Source organism: Crocodylus siamensis, chromosome 4, assembly GCF_052110815.1.
Source record: "Crocodylus siamensis isolate JL-2025a chromosome 4, ASM5211081v1, whole genome shotgun sequence".
NCBI classification, from domain to species: domain Eukaryota; kingdom Metazoa; phylum Chordata; order Crocodylia; family Crocodylidae; genus Crocodylus; species Crocodylus siamensis.
Genome location: NC_143398.1, coordinates 47,063,903 through 47,084,598, shown reverse-complemented (window position 1 = coordinate 47,084,598; position 20,696 = coordinate 47,063,903). Strand labels below are relative to the sequence as shown.

Genomic DNA, 20,696 nt, shown 5'->3' with positions numbered 1-20,696 from the left:
GGTGAAATGAGATTATTCTGCTGTCCATGTTTGTTTAACCCCCCCCCCCCCAAAAAAAAAAAGCTTAAATATCTCAGCTTTCTTCCTCCTAGGGTATGTTATTGGACTAATAACAACAGTGCTTAGCCACACTAATATCTCCATACTAATACTTGCACAATTCCATTTTTGAAATGAAGCCTATGTTTGTTCACAGCTCAGTGAATAACAAATGTCTGAAATTAGGCACAAGTGAAAATTATTCAGAATTCCAGAAGTAGAAAGGACTTGAATGTATTATATATTTAGAACAGTGGTCACCAACCAGTGGATCTCGATCCGCAAGTAGATCTTGAAGCCTCTTGGAGTCAATCCAAGGCTGGAGTGGAGGGCTGAGTGCCTGTGTGCATACATGTGCATGCCCCAGCCCAGCAGGTCAGTCTGTGGGGAAGGGAAGGGGCAGGGGCTAGATCGAGGCCCCTGCGGTGAGGAACAGTGCCACAAAGGCAGGAGCAGGGGTAGGTTGAGTAGGGTCCTAGTCGGGTGGGACTTACTTGCTGGGGAGGTGTTCCCCCCAAATAATTTTTTCTCCCTCTTCCTCGATCTGTCCCCCTTCTTCCCTCCCCACAGACTTACCTGCTGGGTGGAGGGCAGGAGGGCACACAGTAGAGCTTGGGTTGCTTTTAAAAGCCAAAGGTGATCTCCTACTTAAAAGGGTTGGAGACCACTACTTTAGAATGATAAGGATAACTTGATTCCAGCAGATGCAGTTAAAATGGGTAAAATATTCAGCCTAAACTGGACAAGCATAGTAAAAAAATTATGAAAGATAAATGAAGAACTTGTCTAAATCTGAGCAGCTGAAAATTCGGTGTAATGATCACTCTGCTGGAATTGCACATGTAAGAGGGCAAAGTGTGTATGTGTAATATATGTGTGTATGCTGGAAAGAATATTGTCTCTAAAATATTTCTTCAGTATCTTTGTTTTCCCACACATTCTCTGCATCAGAGTAATAGTATATAGTTTTTCTTGTATTACATGTTATGAAGCACAGGTTATGCAGCTGTATCTTACAGGAATGGTCTTTTTAACAATAGTCCTTTCTATGAGATACTTTTGTGCAAAGAGCAGAGTGAGGACTATAGATTGCCTAAGTCTTGAAATACTCTTTGGGTAGGACATATTAAAGGAATTTCTTTAAATTTTAGTGACATGAAACCTTTTGTAGAGGCATGGGGGTGGGGGGCAGAATTACATGCAACGGTACTGCAGAGACTGCTTATGTTCTTTTCTCTGCCTTTTCCCATGTAAAGCTGTGAGTAGTAGAAAACTCTTCAAGGAGGGAAGTAGGGCAGGAAGCCGATTTTTGTTTTTCAATACACAAGTAGAGTATGTATCTGTTATAATAATTTCTACAAAACAAGCTCCAATAAGTGAATAATGCACAGTAAGTGAATAATGCATAGATGGGTCCAAATGCCCAGTGACTTTCAATCTTTAGATAAACTGGTTCAAGTCCGTGCCAGATCAGTAGTCATTACCAGTCTGCAACTGCTCAATACAAGCCTATTTACAATAAGTTGCTTGTCTCAGTTTAGTTGTTGCCTGACAGGTGTTGTCTCAATACCAGTCCCCTCTCACCCCCCCTGAAAAACCCACCCAAAACAAAAAACATTGCTGTAGGCCCTATATTGTACACTTGGTATAACTGGCATGGGGAAGCCAAGGATTGAATTGGCAGGCTGTCAGAACTGTTGCTATGCCTTCTAGAAACAGTCTCCTTTGCCTGGTTTGTGGCACATTGACAGTGCAACGCAATAAACTTGTACAGCCTGAGCTTATGCCATTCCTCTTCTGTGGCAAGACACCCTACTTGTCACTTTAAAAGAAAAGGTAAACTTTGATACAGCACTGCAAATTAAGGAACTGTAACTTGAGAAAACCTAACACCCCTTAACAATCACTGTTTTTTACTGTTAGCCCTGCCTAACCAGTCCGGCTAAAGAATATGACCTGAGTGAGCTAATCCACAGAAACTGGCTACTAAATTTTGAGTTATTACACCTGTGCAATCCCATCAAAGGGCAAATTCAGGTAAAATCTAGATACAGTGGCCTGCACAGGTATAGCTGGAGGCCTAATTTGGCCTGTAGAATCATACTGGTGTTTACTCAAAAAGGGAGAATATAGCACGATTTTCAGAGCCCAGTCTGAGTCTAGAGGGTTGGCAGATTGTGGGGTGGAGAGGAGATGGAGGGAAGGGGAAAAGGGAAAATCAAAAACTCTTTTTACTTGTAGCTGAAGCTAGTTGATTCAGAAATCTGAGATAAAAAATAAACATGAATTATTCCAACACTGTTTTTATAAATGTGTTTGTGCTTGGAGAGGACATTATTATAAAATGCCTAAAAATATATCTTAAGATCTGGAATACCAGTAATATGAGTTCACAATCATCATGAAAGGAAACCTGGAAAGTTGACCTGTAATCAGTAAAAATGAAGTGATTTATTTCACACTACTATCTGATGATAGAAATGACTCATTTGATTTATTGAGTCACTTCTCATGGCCAGATAATGCTGTATTCATTTTACCTATCATAAAAGGCAATTCTATGATTTTATATGGTTGTATTACAGCCTGACTATTTACCTATAACTCAAGGTTCAGAGTTTTATTTGTAATGGAATTCTTTTCTGGTCCCAAGTTATTTCAGTTGATACTTCAAGTTGGACACATTAACTAGAAAAATATTCTGTCCTTATTCTATGACTCTTTGGCACAGGTTTCAAATGCATTTATTCCCAATATGACAACAGTCCATCTTTTAACATAGCAGTTTTTGGTAGTTTCTGTTTGTGGTCTTAAAATTTCCTTTTAGCAGAAATGGGCAATCCATGCATTCTAAAGATTGTTTTTCTTTTAACTAAGAAAAAAATGATAAATGATAACCCAGTTACTTTAAGAGATTAAAACTGATTTGTGATCTTTTGTGATCCTTTCAATGCTCACATGCTAATCATTCCTAAAGGAGATCAAGGTGATCCATGAAGGGCCATCCAAGACCATAACCTAGACTAATATTTGAAAGGTGCTGGGTAACTTGTGCTAACAGCCCATTGTGGATAAGGCAATATGCTTTTAACACCTGGTAAAGCTAGAGCCTTAGGATGTTTACAAATAGAGTCTATACAGTTAGTTCTCTCTCTAATGAGAGAAAAAAACCCAATCTGACAGAAAAATGGAGTCCCTAGAGAAAGGGTTTATCCCATTACTAAGCTACTGCTGCTACCTCTATGCCTTCATGGGTATACTGGCAGAGCCCCCAGGTGGAGCTGACACATATGCTGGCAGAAGGGGTTTTCTGCTGGCATAGTTATACCACCTCTTTGAATGATAGAAGCTAAGCTGTTGGCATAGTGGTGCCCACACCAAGGGTTTTGCTAGCTATTTCAGCTAAAGGGTATGATTTTTTTTTGTACTTTCAGCCAACATACCTATAGCCAGCAAAATATTTGCAGTGTACAATAGACCTAAGCCTGCAGAAGTGGGCCCTAGAATAACTTTTTGTATTAAAAAAAATCATATTATCACTAGTTTGGGAAATCATATTCCTAATACAATTCTTTGTTTTTTAATTTGAAAGAGAATATGGATATTCTATACTTCATTCAGTCACGACATTAGTAGCTATCACATTATAGAGAATTGTATTTACAAGTTATTAGTCTCTTGAAGAGGCTGCCACCCTTAAAGTAAATAGACTTATGGTTTGAGAGTCCTTATCTGTCCTCAGAGATAATGTTTAACAGAGAATACAAACATAGGCTTTGTTTCCATGCAAAATTAAATAATAAAAAGAAAGGCGCACTAAAATCCTTTTGCTGCATGGTTTACAGGGGATGGGGACTGAAAGAGTATAAAGGCTTTCTTTTATCCTTCCTATGCACATTACAGGATCATGGTGTGAGAGGGCTCTAAATATCATAGAGGTTGGGGGGGGGGGGTCCCCACAGGGCACATCTACATGCAATTAATGCAATTTAGGTAATGCACATTAAATCTAGTAACTCCCGATGTCTATACATGGGCGCCAACGCTGCTTCAATGCGTTGGAATTCCAGTGTGTTAGAGCACACTTGATTAATCGGTGGCAATCAGCAATTGCCACACTACAGCAGCCTCCTGTGTCTAGTGTATCAGTGTCCCCACACTTAAAAATGGTGGCAGGGGTGCTTGAACTGAAGCATATCAAACAAGTTTTAGTTCAAGTGCCCCCACAACCATTTTCAAGTGCTAGGATGCTGATACAGGAGATGCAGTGGCCCCCATTCCCAAATCTCAATTTATTAAAACATGAAACCTTTTTAAATGTATTTCCTTTTTATTTCTTTATAAAGAAGTAAAAAAAAAAATCATTTAGTGGCTGAATTCCTTCATTTCACCAATCTTCCCCCATCCCCATTTCCTTTCCAAGTCCCGTTTCATTGCCCATCCCCATCCCATTAACTCTTGGCTTTTTAGCCTCATGTTCCTGCCCCCCAACTTATTTTTCACACACCCCTCACCAGCCCTGTAGTGGCAGTTCACAGCTGTAGCTCCCAGTCAGGCCCGTGCTTGCCAGCCCTCTAGTGGCAAGTCACAGTTGTGCAGGTGGAGGACAGTCGGAGAAGGTTTTTAGCCTTAACGTGTAACTTCCAAATTCAAGCTAGCACTAACACCAATCAACATTTGAGCATCTCAAAGTGCAATATGTTACAAGGCCCTCAGGGCAAGCCAGGGCAGGTAGCCAGGAGTCAGGTTGAGGGAGAGGCCGAGCTAGGAAGCTGAAGGGTCAGGAAGAGCATGGATTTGGAGGGCCAGGTGTCAGGGAGCTGATACGTGAGGCAGAGTTGGTTGTGGCACAAGCTCTGAGGAACAGCAAGGCAATCTGTGTAAGTACAGAGCTCTGTTGCCCAGACACTTCATTTTCCAGGTAAGAAGTTTATATTGAAATTGGAGGGGTAAAGGGTTAGCTGACCCTGCTTGGCCACCCTGGAAGTGTGCAGATGGATGTTTCTGGCCACATGTGCTCAGCCTGGGTAGTTAGCTGGGCATGTGACAGGCAGATGGTTAGCTGGGCAGATGATGTGTGTTCATGTTGGGTAGACTGAGGTCCCAGGTTTGAGGCCATGAGTTGTCATTTCCTGCTTCCCTCTCCACCCCTATGGCAAGGGTGGAGAGGTGTTTGCCTAGGTTTTTCTGGATGGTCCTTGTCACGGAGTGGGGCCTACGAGTGGCTGTGAGCTTGCTAGTGCCCCCTGCCGTGTCAAATTAGGCGATTCATCACCCTCTTATCCTTGCCCGCCACGTCTTTGATGTCAAATGGTTCAATTAGGGAGGCTGCCACCTATTGCCTTGACACTGTGCTGATACTATCTCCGCTCCTAGTGGGGTGCCCCGACACCCCCAGCCTTATGGGCAATGCGTGCCTCCTACCTCCTCTTCAGCACGCCCCAAGCCTCACAGCTGTTCCTGGACGTTTATCCTGTCCTTGCCCTCCGACGCCCTCTCTGGCACCCCTTGGGCTCGTCCTGCCCTGGTGCCCCTCTCTGGCACCCCCGGGCTTGTCACGCCCCGGCACCCGTCTCCGCACCGCCTGGGCCTATCGCTACTGGCACCTCTTTACCGGTGCCCCTGGGTTGGTCACGCGCCTGTCGCCCCTTTACCAGCGCCTCTGGGCCGGTTAAGCAACCTGCACCCGGTTACCGGTGCCTTTGGGCCACTGCTGCAACCTGCACCCCGCTACTGGCGCCTCTGGGCTTGCCTTGCCCCAGGCCTCGCCCCACTGGGCCTGTCTTGCAGCTCTTCCGCCACTCCTCGCCCTCTGTGGAGCCTTTGCCGCACTTCAAGTGCTTCTCGTCCCCTCTGGGGCCTTTTGCCGCGCCTCTCGCGCCTGCTGCCCCACTCTGGGGCCTGTGCCGCGCCTCTCGCGCCCGCTGCCCCACTCTGGGGCCTGTGCCGCGCCTCTCGCAGCTGGGGCTACAACCTCACACCCCGAGCGCCTTTCTGGCACTCCTTGTGCTGTGCCCACAGTGGCACTACGCTCCTGGGGAGTCCCCGTGAGGCCTCCTCACACCCCTACAGCCTCACCCGGTCCTCCGGTGTAACTATAACCGAAACCTGAGCCAACTGGCTACAACACAAACAACACAGAGCTTCCCCGCTCATAATGTAAACTCCAAGCCACTCTAGGGCTCCCAACCCTACCTCTCTTCAGGGTGTTCTCATCCCTAGCATCATTGCAGCCGGTCAGCAAGGTAAGGCTGCAACTACCAACCCAGGCCGCTCATGAGGCTACCAGCAGCTACTGCTGCTCTGGCTCCGGCCTGGGCAGTTTATAAAGGTCTGGCCCTGCCCTCTTCTGGTCACCTGACCTATCTGGTTGCTGCGGCAACCAGCACCTGAGCTGCCACTGGTGATTGGCAGCTCCTTAACCTTATATTAGTCACAGGACATCTCCTTGATCCTGTGACAGTCCTCATAAAATTTTCTTAACAGATCGGGGTGTGCATGTTTCCCATTGGTTCCCATATGTGTTCCTCCAGCCCCCAACTGCAAAGTAATGTAATTTCCCTTGTCTCCATTTTGAGTCCATCCCTTCCAAGTATTCTTCTTTGCTGTGAACTATTACAGGAGGTGGAGGATGTTGGGATTGCTGTGGGAGTGAGACTTCTGTATAGTGCTTGAGCAGGGACATGTGAAATATCAGATGGATTTTTGGTGTTGGTAGAAGTTGCAGTTCAGTGTTACCAGATTGACTTGTTGGGCAATATGGAAGAGGCCAGTATATCTGTGTTCCAGTTTCTGTGAGGGCCAGTGGGTGCCAAGGTGTTCAGATGATTACCATGCCTTCTGTCCTTCTGAGTTGGCAGGTCCCTGCTGATGATATTTCTGTGCTTGTTGCATGTATGCCTCCTTTGCCCTTTCCAGGTGGCCTCTTGGACCTCCTGCATATGTTGTACCCAGTCCATGGCTATGGGGCTGTTGGAGTTAGTAGGTAAGGCAAAGTGTAACTGGGGGTGAAACCAATAATAAACGAAGACTGGGCTTTGCCCAGGCAAGGCATGTATGGAGTTGTTGTAGGTAAACTCTGTGAGTACTAGCAGGAGGACCCAGTTGTCCTGCTGGAAATTAAAGAAGCACTGGAGGTACTGTTCCAAAATCTGGTTTGTTCTTTCATGTTGGCCATTAATCTGAGTGATATGTTGGTGAGAGGTGAGCACATACCCCTACCAGGGCCTTAAGCTAAAACTGGGAGACAAACTAGGACCCATAGTCAGATGTTTTGCAGCTGAGGGGGCAAACTGTGTGATCTTACCATAAGTAGATAATGTCTTTGGCCAAGACCAGACCTGCACATGGGACAAGGTGGGACATTTTGGTTAGTTAATTTATCACTGTCAGAATCATGGAGCACCCATTTAATCCAGGCAACTCCACAATTAAATTCAGTGAGATAATGGACCACAGTTGAGGGGGAATGGGAAGAGGCTCAAGGAATCCAGGGGATTTGTGTGTGGCCTTTTAGTACAAGCATTGTAGGTTGCATTGGTATTGGGGATTTAGGGTGACCCTAAAATGATTTCTTCTGGGGCCCATGGTCAGCTTGTGTCCCAACCTTAAAAGCACAGTTTCTGCCACTAGCATTGCTCCCATTCTGTGGTGTTAGGTGCCAGTGCCCAGCATCGACTTGCATGTGTTTGAGGGTAATAGGATAAGCCCTGGAGGATAAGGGTTAGGGTTAGGGTTCTTTCCTCCCTGCCCTTGTGGAGGCAAGTGTTGATCTGGATGGCTAGGTTCATGAAACCCTTGAATCCTGATGGTGATTCCCTCCAGGCAAGCTCATCCTTAATTTTCTCCTGCAGTCCCTATGGGAACTGATAAAGTAGAGCTAGCTTATCCTCTGGGTTTCTGCTGCATAGCCGTGAAAGTGGGGAGCATATGCAGAGACAGAATCTTTTCCTTGATGCAGGGACTGTAATGTGATTTACACCATCTGAGCCCAGTGGGGGTCATTGAACATGGTCTCCTGAGGAACGCTTCCCAATTTTGGAGGACCCAGAGTATTGTGCTTTGTGAGGGGTCAGCCCAATTCAGAAGGCTTACAACAAGGTTTTGGGTTGGGCTACTAACAATAGGTGGCACTAAATGATGAATTCCACAATGTGCTGCCAGTTGCCATCTCAGGTAGTGGGAGGGGTGTGCAGGGTGCCATGGGGTGAGGCTGACATGCAGCAACTTCGCCTAAAGATCTGACAGGCCTCCTTACACTGGTGCTGCCTAGCTTTCTGGTGGTATGTTGCCTGGGAGTGGAGGAACTGATTCTCTGCTAACAGCTATATCTGATCTTCTGGGAGTTGATAGGCAGAGGCCAACTGGGTCAGCTGGCCTGGCCTAGCCTGCCCTGCAAATTCCAGCCCCCTCTGCCCCCGCCAAGTTGTAGCTGTTGAGTTGAACTGGTCTGAGGGCCCTCACAAGGAGTCAGGCTCTGTACGGTTCCTTTGTTGCTCTAGTTAGCTGGGCAGCTGTGAGCTGGGATGAGCAGCTGTGCTGGGCAGGTTAAGGCCCCAAGTTCAAGGCCACAGCCTGACACGTTTCTTCACATTAGGAAGAAATTCCTGTTAAAGTTTATTTTAATCTATCAGAAAAACATATGATGAGCTACAAGGGCTAGAAACTGAAGGTAGACAAATTCAGGCTAGAAATAAGATGCACTTTTTTAAACAGAGAGAGTAATCATGGGAACAATTCACTGGAAAATGTAGTTTTTCCAACTTGTTATGTCTTTAAATGCCTTCATATCTTCATAAAAAAATATGTTCTAGCTCAAAACAAAGTTACAATTTATTGGGAGAATTTCAATGGTCTTTCCAAGTTTAAAAAAAATCTATGACTATTAGCTTTTCACACTCCTTTTCCTCATTATTTTTTTTCAGTCTTAGATGTACTTGTAACTGATGTTTGTTAATTTTGGAGAACATAAATTTCACTTTGTCATATCCTTGTCTTTATCAAAAATATAAGTGGTCTTTAAAATACAGTGCATCTCAACCAGATGGAAACCTTTGAAGATTTTCAGCTCTGGAATGGAACCTTTTGGTTTATCTCATTTTTGCTTTTGACCATTGCTGCTATGAGATTTCAGCTGGGGTGTATTAAGGCCTGATTTTTAGAAAGTCTTGAATACTCCTTGTCTGAAAATCAGGTCTCTTTAGGAAGTTTCAAGTTGTCCAAAATCACTAGTTATTTAAAAAACTATTGGTCTCTTATTTGAATAAAATATCACCTGTGCTTCCTGACTCTGGGACTTGTTCGCTTTGTGTAAAATCATTTACAGAATGTTTATGACCCAAAATCAGGAGGTTTGTTTCACAAGAGTTCATACTTGAGTGGGAATTTCAGGTCCACCCAAAACTCAAGAAAATGCTGGCAGAACTTGCTCACTCCATAGTGAACTATTCCTTTGGCAGTAGATTTTAATATGCAAAATGTTGATTTATATAAGTTAAGTCAGGCTAGGGGAATTAAATTGATTCGAGAAGAGACAGGGAAAGATAGGACACCATCCAAGTTAAGCTGCTCTGAAACCTGTATTTTGCACAGTGTCTTAGGGAGGGAAGGGGATGAGGCAGACTGATGAAAATGAAAATAGAACTTCAGCTAATGGTATCAGCATAGGACGCTACAAAGCACCACTCTTGACTGTATTTATTTTACTGCTGAGAGAGTGGTTAATGTTCAAACTGTTAGAGGTTATCATAGTCATTAAATAGACTTTATGTGTTTTCGTGTTTTTTGAGTCAGTATTTCCTCACCCACACTTACTAGGCAAAATCCTGCCCTGTATTCCAGCATGTTTATAGTGCTCCACTGTTGCAAAGCTACTTCAGCTCAGCAGATCCAGCCTTCACAAGATCACCTTTTGATAATGGGATTCTCATTTAGCATTCCAAGATATTTGGGTCACTGACAAGATGCTCAAGTTAAAGGAATCAGCTAGTGCTAGGGTACTGGATTGGTGCAAAGCTGGCCAATCTTTTAGCAATCTTTACTAAGCTATGTTGAGCAGGTTTTGGTGAGGTTCTGGCCTCTAGGGTATAGTCTCTGCCTAAAAAGAAATGTCATTATGGTTTCAAACTTGCTACAAGCCCTTTAGCTTAAAGATGGGTCTTGGTTACACAGTTCCAGTTCCAGAAATTCAAGGGTAGAGAATTTGGGAGCTTGCTTGGATTGCTTCTCCATTTCTGTGAGATATTAAAAGTGTGTGAGATTGCCTGCAAATACAGAAATTATTATGTAAGTGAGTCAGCACAAGAGGGAGTGAGTTTTTCTTGAAACTAGAGCGAAGTGGGTGAATTGGATGTAATAGTATTCCAACTCCTCCTTGAAATCCTTGCTACTGTTTCAGCTCAAACATGCATATTGACTACATACAGCTGTGGTTTTCAATCTGTGCTCTGCAGACTATGTCTAATGTGTCCATGAAAGATGACTGCAATCAAAAATATGTGAATACCCAGACTTACAATTCAAAGGGGTCTGCACCTCCATTTGAAACTTCACTAATGAAAAAAGGTTGAAAACCACTGACTTAGGGTATTCCACATGATGAGGCATTCAGTATAGTATTCAGGCTTTTAGTTATTGGGAATGCTTTAAAGGCTTGCTAGCAAAAAGCAGATGGCACAGGTTAGGCTCAGAAGGCCCATCTCCTCAACCTAAACAGGGAAGAAGAGGAGGGGAATATTTTGAAAGGTAGGAGAGCACAGTGTGCAGAAGAGGACATCTGGGAAGTAGAGAGAAGGAATGGAGCACAGGAATGAAGAGGTGGTGAAGAGAAGTAGATTGTAGAGAAGTTGGGGAGTGCAAGAAGCAACAAGGAGGGAATAGGAGTGGACTAAAAAAAGAAAGGACAATGAAATTCAGAAAGTAGTTGAGATCTCTGCTCCCTTTTGCCTTTTGTAGGACTGTCTTATGTTGTGGTTTTGTGAAAGTATTTCAAAAGATAATAATTGAAAAGGTAGACCACTATAGGTCTTCCTTACTATACTTTGGGGGAAAGGAGGAGCCTTCTAATATGTCCCATACCTACTGTCTCACATCAGAATTCCTCATACAGTATAACCTTTAATGCAAGATGTACAAACCTGAAAACTGGCAGCTGCCTTAAACATACTTCTTGGACGCTATTTTCCTTCCAAACTTTATCATGTTTATTACTGCCACATCTTTTTCTTAACAAGAAAATTTGTACGTATCTGTTTGACAAACTTGATACCAAAGCTTTCTTGTAGCAAAGAGCCAAAATAGAAGGTTATGTAGGGTATTCTTGCAGTTGTAATTTACATTCAAAGCAAATAATGTGCATCTTATTTATTATAACCCTTGTGACAAAACTCCAGGGTGTTGTGATACTCCCAGAGATACTTCTGGGTTTATGTAAGTTTATTGGTCATCTATCCTGCTGAATGAGTATACCCAGGGGTAATGGGCTATGTCCTCAGACATGGTGGTGATGGAGTCCCCTGTCAGCCAAGTAGCTCCTGCTCTGTTTTGGTTCCCTGGTCTCATTCCAGCTCTCATCTGCCACACCTTGCTGGAACTGTTTAACTTCAAAAAAGGCAGGCTGCCCAGGTCCCAGAATGACTTCTGGTCTGCTGTTGGTCAGTGCACTAGCAACATTAGCCTTGGGTCAATTCATGACCTTTAGCCACACCCATGCCTCACAAATATTAACTGTTAATGTTCAAATGGGCCTTAGTCCAACATACAGCCCTCTCTGGCTTCTGTGTCTTTACATTCCAGCAGTTTGCAGCCCCAGTTCAGTTTACAGTCATCTCCAGCCTCTGTGTCTTTTTAAGAACACCAGTGGGCTCAGAGCCTCAGTTCAATACGTGGCTCTTTCTGGCCTCTGCCTCCTTCAAGTAAACTGTAGCTTGTGTCCTGCCCTGGCAGGCTCAAACCTCTTTGTGCTTTCCTGGCACTATTGGGACCTCCACCTTCCCTTGTTAGTCCCAACTAGTCCACCAGTCATAACTACAATGAAAAGGTAAGCCCTCTGGCTAGAACACAACTAGAAGCACCCAGGCTATCCAACACAGTTTGGCTCTTGGCAGACCCCCAGCTCCTTACTTGCAGTTAGCAGGGCAGTGGGGTTCCCCAACAGCCCCTCAGCCACCATCACTAATATGTAGAACTCCTTCCTTGGCAACTTGTAGAGCCAGCTTCTTTCTAGAGACTCAGCCTGGGTTATATATTCACCAAGGCCTGCCTCGGGGAGTCATGTGCCTTCCTTTGTCCCACTGCGGGTGTCCTCTATTAAGTCTGCAGACCAGCCAAACTGCATAGCAGTTTTCCTCTTCTCCAGGCTGAACTCTGTCTTACAGTACTACTGCTGTGCTACCAGCACTAAAATAAGTGTTCTGTCTTGTTGCCTTACTGCTGAGTCTCTGGCTCTGCATTGGATTCCTGCAGCCTATCAGTCCCTCACCGGTCAGTCTCTCCTGGCAGCTGGTACCCTGTGGCTGTTGGCCACTTAAAATAAGAGGGAGCCCCCGGCTTCCTGTTACACCAGGTAATTGATTTGCATTGAAGTCATGATTTGCCACAGGTACTTTGATAAAGTAACAGAAAAACAAGGCGGGGGTTGTTTTTTTTAAATGGAAGCATAAATGGTTTAAAAAAGAAAAAGCGATCAGATACTTTGACAGAGTATGGTAAAACAAAACTGTCAAAACTCTTATTTTATGTTCAGACTACTACCTAGCCCTCGTAAAAATTCATGTGAAAATCTCTTGCAGTCAACTTCCACACAGTCTCAGCTAGCTCCATCAACCTCCATTCCTTCTCTCACCAGGAGTCTCCTCTCTAGCCATCCCAATGGTCCCTGCCTCCAGAACTCTGCACGCAGCCCCTCCCTCCCAAACAACAACAACAAAAACAACCTACCTTCAGGGGAGCCGGAGAATCCTCTAGAGTGTTTCTGCCTGTGGATGGATCTAGGACAACTCTAATGTTAATATTTGTAATTGAAAAGTACCTCAGAATGGAAAAGGGGAAATGTTGAAAGGGAAATATAAAATAGGATTTAGCTTTGAAAGCATCCCTTAACTATGAAAGAACTGGAGTCAGAGAAGTATTGGATTTCTTCTTGCACTTTCTCCTTTGGAAGAAATTAGTCAACTTGTTACATCATCAGACTGAAATTCCTTGTCTGTGCAGCAGTCTGAGTTGGGGTGGAAGCACAATAGGGTCACTCACAGGAATTCTGTATAGGTACAAAATATTTTATATGCATCTGCACACAAACATGCAGGACAAAATCCTGTACCATTTTGGTCAGTAGAACAAGGACCAGAGGATTTCACCCTCATCTGACTGGAAGTTTCAGTAAGCTCCACAGCAGTTATCTAGTTGCACTTCTGGAAGTACAAGAGTAGAAACCAGCAACATTATTTCCAAAGAGAACTGGGTAATAATTACAGTTGCAATCAACTCACATCTCTAGGGCTGGGGACAGACATTCAGAAAGCCGGAGCCTAAACTGATTCAACCTTTGCAGGTTACTCTAACCTACGGAGAGTGAACCAGTTTGTAACAGAACAGACATGTGGGCACATGCCTGGAGTTGCTCAGGCCAGGAGCGGGGGGCACTAGAGCATGTCCTTCGCTGCAGGGAAGCTGTGGGAAGGGGAGCATGGCCAGTCTGGGCTGAACTGGCCAAGCAGGCGTTTAATTCCCCCCTCCCTGTCCCACTGGCAGGGACCTGAGTGGGGGAGGCGGGGGAGGGACTTTCCCCTCCCCACCGTGCTGAGCAGCTGTTTCTCCCTCGCCACCATTGCTCAGGGGCCCCTCCCCGTCCCACTTCCAGCACTTCCTTTTGCAGCCTCTCAGAGCTGGCACCAGCCTGTCCTCTGTCTGCTTTGCTGCCACTGCTGCCCCATGGGGCAGCCCAGAGGTGGTGGTGATGTGGTGGAGAGACAGGGCAGCTGGGTGCTGTCTTCAGGCAGCTGCACCTGGGAGCACCAGCAGAGGGACAGGGAGGGGCTTTTCCCCAGCACTGAGCAGCTGTTTTTTTCCAGCTGCTGCTGCTCAGCCTTGGCAGGCAAGCTTGGAGCTGGTGTGGGGTGCGCGGGGTCAGGTCCCTGCCTGTACCATGGGACTAGGGCTGGGGCTGGAACCAGCAGCAGCAGCAAAGGAACTGCTGTGGCTGGGCTGCCAAGAAAGGCAGTCCCGCCATGGAGCAGCCCTAGCCCCACTGCAAGCCCAGGGAGTGGTGTCTCAGCCCAGTGGGACTGAGGAAACTGCTGGGGGCCAGACAAAGCCCTTCTGCAGGCCAGATTTGCCCAGTCTGTGGCATCTGGCTGTGCCCCTACCTAGCCTCTGGAGCGGTGAGGGGGAAACAACCATGATGGGGCAGGAGCCCCTTCCGAGATCGGGGGGGTGAAGGGGAAGGCATGCTATGAGGCAAGGAAAGTGGCTGCGGTGGCAGTGCTGGGGGGGGGAAGTCTGGCCCTCTCTGGGCCCTGGTGCTCTCATGTGCAGCCCGCTGCAGCTCTGCCCACCCTGCAGCAGGGCCCACTGCTGGGAAGGGGTTTGTGGTGCTGGCCAGTATGATGGGCTGCTGCCCCTACCAGGGGCCCCTCCCACTGCAGTGGCTCAGCAGGGGCACAGCCAGCCTGTGGAGCCCCTTGGGAGGGGCAGGGATGCTTTATAATATGCTTTCAATTGCCTCACCTGTGGTTTTAACCACAAATCATTCTCCACCTGATAATTTCTAACATTCCAAACCCCTGAGACATTTCAAAGAGTTTTAAAATAAACATATAAATAACTTGCCAGAAAAGGTTTTCTTCTTCCTCCCTTATAAACTGCACTTGCCTCAGACAGAATGAATAATACTATGAAATTCTGGATCAGTCACAGGTTATAAGTCCAGCATCTTGATAACTAAAAATTGGCCCCCTGGAACCTCAGGAAATGGGCTTCAGCTGACACACCTTACCTATATGGGGGTACAGCCAGAACCCTGGATCTAACTCTCCTTGAAATCTAGGGTGGATGACATATATGTCTGAATTTTGGGGAGTCAGCCATCCCTGTTAATGGAGACCAGGGTGTTTTAGTTGTGAGTGTACAAACTAAAGATAATTTTCCCATCCTGGTCCAGTTGTTGAAATATAGTCATATGGTGGCTGATTTAGTCAATCAGGTTAATAAATATCCAGTCTGATGCCACAGTGAGGCATGATTGTTCACCTTTTTTCCAAAGTCCTGATGAGAAATAGTCGATCACATTTTCTGACCAGAGGAAGATTTAAAGTAACAAAACATATTCCCACCTATGTCATTTAGAATGCAATGAACTTCAGCTTTTATATTTTAGAAACAATAATTGCCTACAGGAAAAAAAAATCCCCACAAATATTTCAGTTTTGTACTCAAGAAAAATAAAATGATCTGGACCCAGATTGTCCAGTGAGCTTTGTTCACTTTACTCAGGTAAGTGGGGTAATCTGCTCTGCTTAACAGGTAAAAGTTAAGCATCTGGTTTATGGTTCCCAATGCCATGAGACCCTAAGTCCAGGGCCATGTGGTACAGAAAGAAGAGGAGCTGGGTGAAACACTGGAATTTCCATTCTGCATGAAATTTTGCTTTTTAAAAAAAAGTGTCATTGTTTTCAGGATTAAAAATTCAGATTTTTTTCACAGAAGAAATTTAAAAAAACTTAGGAAAGAAATTTAAATGTTTGGGCTCATTTTTTCTAACATGAATTTACCTGCTGCCTTGTGTCCTGAGGAGCTTCTTGCCCTTCTGATTCCCAGGAGCAGCTGACAGAGTGCCCTGAAAGGGGAGAATCTTTTGCTGTAGAGCTGGAAGACTGGATGCTGAGAGCCCTTACAGCATTTCAAAATGCAAGCTGACCTGGAACTGTAGAACATGGGGATCCCAGCTTCCAGGCAGCTTAATTTCCAAGACTGGCTTGGAGCTGTGGACTGTGGAAGGCAAGGTTCCCCAGCAGCTCACATGGTGATCTAATGGGAAAGCAGGCAGGTTTCAGACATCAACCTGCTTGTACTTTGATGGAAGTTTGTTGCAACTGAAGTTTCCATGGGACATTTTCATTTTAATCAGCTATCATTTTCTGATGAATAAATATGTTCAGTCTAATTTGACCACCTCTATCAGGGGGGTGCAAACAGATCCCCACTGCTTTTTTTCCCTTCCCCGCCTCCTTTGTGCAGCAGAGCTCTGCCCAAACTTTGAATTTGTTGGTTTTGTGCTTTTGCCAGAGATCACAACATACTAATTCATCAGTTTGCTTAAGTAAGATGCAACTCATTCTGTAATGTTTGGATCTATTTCAAATCTCCACAAGGGTGAGTGGCTTGGGGATTGAAGGTTTGGAACCCAGCCTACCTATTGGAGCCACTGAGAGTATGGACTTCCATGAAGTCTGGAGGTGATCAGACCCACAATTTTTTTTTCCATTAACTTCAGTTGAACGCACACATTTATCACTCTTCCCTGATAAGAAATCTCTTTAATGATCAAGCTTGGGAACTACATGATATAAAAGTCCCTTCTTTGCTTTTGAGAAACTGATGTTTATGACTAATATTTGCTCTTGAGTTTTAACAATTTTTATTTGTGTTTTGACGTACAGAAATGTATGTGTTACGTACATATCTTTCATCTTTGTTTCTGAATACAGGAACAAATGAAATAAATACATAGTTGTACATGTGTTTTTAAGTTTGTTTCCATCTGACCTGTCTGCCTGCTGTTATTTTAATTTAATCTGCATCTTATGTCATTTGAATATGAAAAATGCATCACCTGATTTTTAAAATCTTTTACCAGGACATTTCAAAGTTTCCAGAGAAAGACTATACAGTCTTGGGGGAAGGTGGAATCACCCTAAGTGGAGGTCAACGAGCAAGAATCTCACTAGCAAGGTGAATATTTTAGCATTTGAATGGCTGATATTTTACATTTGGAAAAAAATACGAAAAGTTTAATGAAATGTGGTCAAATTATACCAAGAAGGAATTTATGTGGATGATGCCTATTAGTTTTTGTGGAAACTAAATTGTATTATCTGAGATCAGAGTTTTGCCTTATGATGCTATAGACACACCTATATATTTATTAATTTAGTTCTAATAGTTTGATATCAGAGACACTCATTGGTTCAGCCAAAATCAAAGTTTTGATAGTTAACTGAGAAAGCCTCTTTGAATCACAGCATTAAGTATGAATTTCCATAGTGCCAAAGAAATGTTTGTCATGGAAGATAGAAATAAGAAATATTCTAGTATCCTCCTTTATTACAGTACCTATCACCAGAGGGTCTTTAAGAAGTTCACAAATCAAATGATTGAAAGATTATAGTATTTCCATTTTCTTGACATGCAAACTCAAGTACAGCATGGATAAAGCCCATGTTTTAAAAAATATACTTGCTAATTTTAGATGTCTGCATTTTTGGACCATAATATGGACCATTTTTGAACGATGATATGGCCAGGGATCAAAATTCAGAGCAACTGAATATCTACCACTAAGTAAAATCAGTGAGAGAAATGGGTAATCAACACCTTTGAAAAGTATGGTCGTATGATCTCAGTTCAGCCTTTCCAAGTGAGTGGATGCTTCTGAAAGTTCTACAGTAATAGACTGATATACACAACAGTAAATAGATTCATTTAATCAAAGGCCTTAAGCCAAAGTTTACTTTAATATTATTTCATTTAAAGTTACTTGATCAGGAAGGAAACAAAGCAAACAGCCACTAAAATACAATACATAAATATTAAAATAGATCATTGTGGAAGTAAGCAATTTCTGGCAGTGGCTCCCTGTCTCATCCTGTATCTGGGGGAGTCAGAGAAGTTGTGCACTTGCTTTTTAAGGTGAGGAATCTGGTCTGCACTACCATTCAGTGAACTATGATATATGATTTAGGAAGTAAAGCAAGTATTTTCTCCAAATAATTCATTAATCTTCCAGCTTCAGGTTAGGTACTGTACTGAAAGTGGTATCCAAAAGGTGTAGGGGGAAGTTAAAAGCATTAAGACTTACACAGTTATTTAGAATTAGTGTTATAAAAACAAGATCACTGGAACCTAGTGGAGCAAAGTAGTATGGTAAAATAGGCAATTGTCCACGTGTTTGTGATTTTGTGACAGGCTGTGACTGGCTTTTAAAGGGATGCCTGTAGGGGATGGGGGTCAGAAGCTTCCTTTCCCTTTCCCTTTTACCCAGGAGACAGCTACAAATGCAGTGTCTGCACTTTGTGTACAAAGACTCATCACTTCAAATATCCCTGGGATGCAAGGCATTTCAAAAGAAGCAGGTCTGAACTCTATCTCTTCTCTGTACCAGCTGTACAGTGCTTCCTAGTTATTCAGTGCTATTCCTCCAGCAGAGACACTGCATCACTTTCTCAGGGCTGTGCTTTAAGGATTCAGTTAAGTGATGGTCCTCAATAAAAAGTATGTTGTGGAAGACTTTTTATTTCTTACACGTACTTAACTTATTTCTCCTCATTTAAGACAGAGAGACATCTATTCAGTAATAATTGCATTTAAAGAAATATATGTGTTAAAAGAGGACCAAAGCAGGCACTCCCAAAGTTGCAAATGTTCTGCCTTGTGGCCTGAAAAGATCTAATCCAGTAGAGGGGAAAAGAGAGAATTCTGTGTTGTTCTCTAGTCTTAACTTTTATGTTCATTTTATGAAAAAATGTCCTAAGCTTTTGCAGCTGTGAAGAAAACCACCTTCAACAGGTAAATAGGCAGACAAAGTTCTTTGGGTAAATGGGATATCTTTTATTAAACCAACTAAATAGTTGGAAAAATTGTTCTTTACAAACTTTCAGGTGCAAATACCCGTCTTCAGGTATAGGGAGAGTCTGCTGGTGTCTGTGTGTTCTCTTGGGTGGAATAAAAGCTTAAGGCAATAGGCAGAATGCAAATGCGTGGCAGGGAAGTTCAGAGGTGATAGGAGTTAATAGGTGCGGGGAGAAAGAGGGGAATGTTGACCAGTAATAAAATGTAGCTGGTAAAATGTAGAGAGGTTACCTGGGGTTATCAGATGACAGGCAGGTTATAATGTGCCATAAATCTAATGTTTATATTTAGTCCATGATTTTTTGTATTTGGTAGATTTATACCAAATACAATTGATACCAAATATACCATTGATTTTCCCTGCCATGTATTTGCATTTTCACAGACCTGCATTTTGCATATTGACTACTGTCTGCTATCTGACCCCCAGATTTATTTTCCCTGCTGTAGCAGTGGGAAGGGGACAAAATTCAAGGCAAACCTCCAATAACTAGATTCTACATCTTGGAAAATTGTAAGAAATGTGTAATTTTTCCATATATAGAATCTAATTATTGGGGGAGGGGCACTTATATTCAGAGTTGTCTTATGTTTAAGTAAATACAGTATTTCAAAGTGCTTTTTGTATTCTATTTGTAGTTGCCAATACTGCAAGCTTTCCAGGCAGCAGGGTATGGCATAAACCCATCTCTCCATTGACTTCAAAGGGCTTTAGAATACACCCAGAATTCCCATTAAAGTGGTTAGGTATCATGCACATAAACACAACCTTCAAGATCAGTTCTTAAACAGGTATCTAAAAGCCAAAGTAAAAAAACCACAACAAAAGAAGTTGTGTAGATTCATAGAATCATGGAAAATTAGGGTTGGAAAGGATCTCAAGAGGTCATCTAGTCCAACCCCTGCTCAAAACAAGACTATCCCTAACTACATTGTCCCAGCCCAGGCTTTGTCTAGCTGGGTCATAAAAACCTCGAAGGATGGCGACTCCATGACCTCTCTGGGTAACCTGTTTCAGTGTTTTACCACCCTCCAAGTGAGAAAGTTCTTACTGATACGTGCTAAGTTCTTCCTAAATGTGCTAAACTTTGCTGCAACTTGAGACCATTGCTTCTTGTTCTGTCATCTCCCACCATTGAGAACAGTCTAGCTCCGTCCTCTTTGGAGCCACCCTTCAGGTAATTGAAGGCTGCTATTAAATCCCCCTCAGTCTTCTTTTTTCCAGATTAAATAGGTCCAGTTCCCTCAGCCTGTCCTTATACATCATGGGCCCCAGCCCCCTAACCACTTTCATTACTCTCTGCTAGACTGTCTCCAGTTTGTCCACATTCTTTCTATAGCGGGGTGCCCAAAACTGGACACAGCACTCCAGATGTGGCCTCACCAGTTCCAAATAGTGGGGAAGAATCACTTCTATCCATCTGCTGTCAATGCTCCTGCTGCTAAATGTGGCCCAATATGCTGCTAGTCTTTTTTGCAACAAGAGCACACTGTTGGCTCATATTCAGCTTACTGTCTACTATAACCCCCAGGTCCTTTTCTGCAGAGCTGCTGCTTAGCCAGTTGGTCCCCAGCTTTTGCTTACAGGGAAGTTCATGAAAAATTACTGGAGTGTACCACATACCTAATGAGAAAAGGCTTTATTTAAAAGGGTCTTATAAACAGAATTAATTTTGAACAAGGATTCCTTATAAATAGGTAGTGTTTATCCTTAAGTCTGTTAATTAGAATTGTTTTGGGATAGAGTTTTAAAAATGTCCATTTAAAATGAAATTTAAATTGAACTGTTAGATCTTAGTGAACTTAATTTTTTC

At 43.6% G+C, this 20,696-nt stretch overlaps 1 protein-coding gene across 1 annotated transcript in view; it reads left to right on the top strand.

Moving 5' to 3' along the window:
• CFTR (CF transmembrane conductance regulator) overlaps nt 1-20,696 on the top strand; it is a 167,891-nt gene that overhangs the window by 84,099 nt on the left and 63,096 nt on the right. Inside the window, exon 12 of the mRNA XM_090042222.1 lies at nt 16,892-16,986. Coding sequence (XP_089898348.1) covers nt 16,892-16,986 — 95 coding nt within the window. The remainder of the gene's footprint in view (nt 1-16,891; nt 16,987-20,696) is intronic.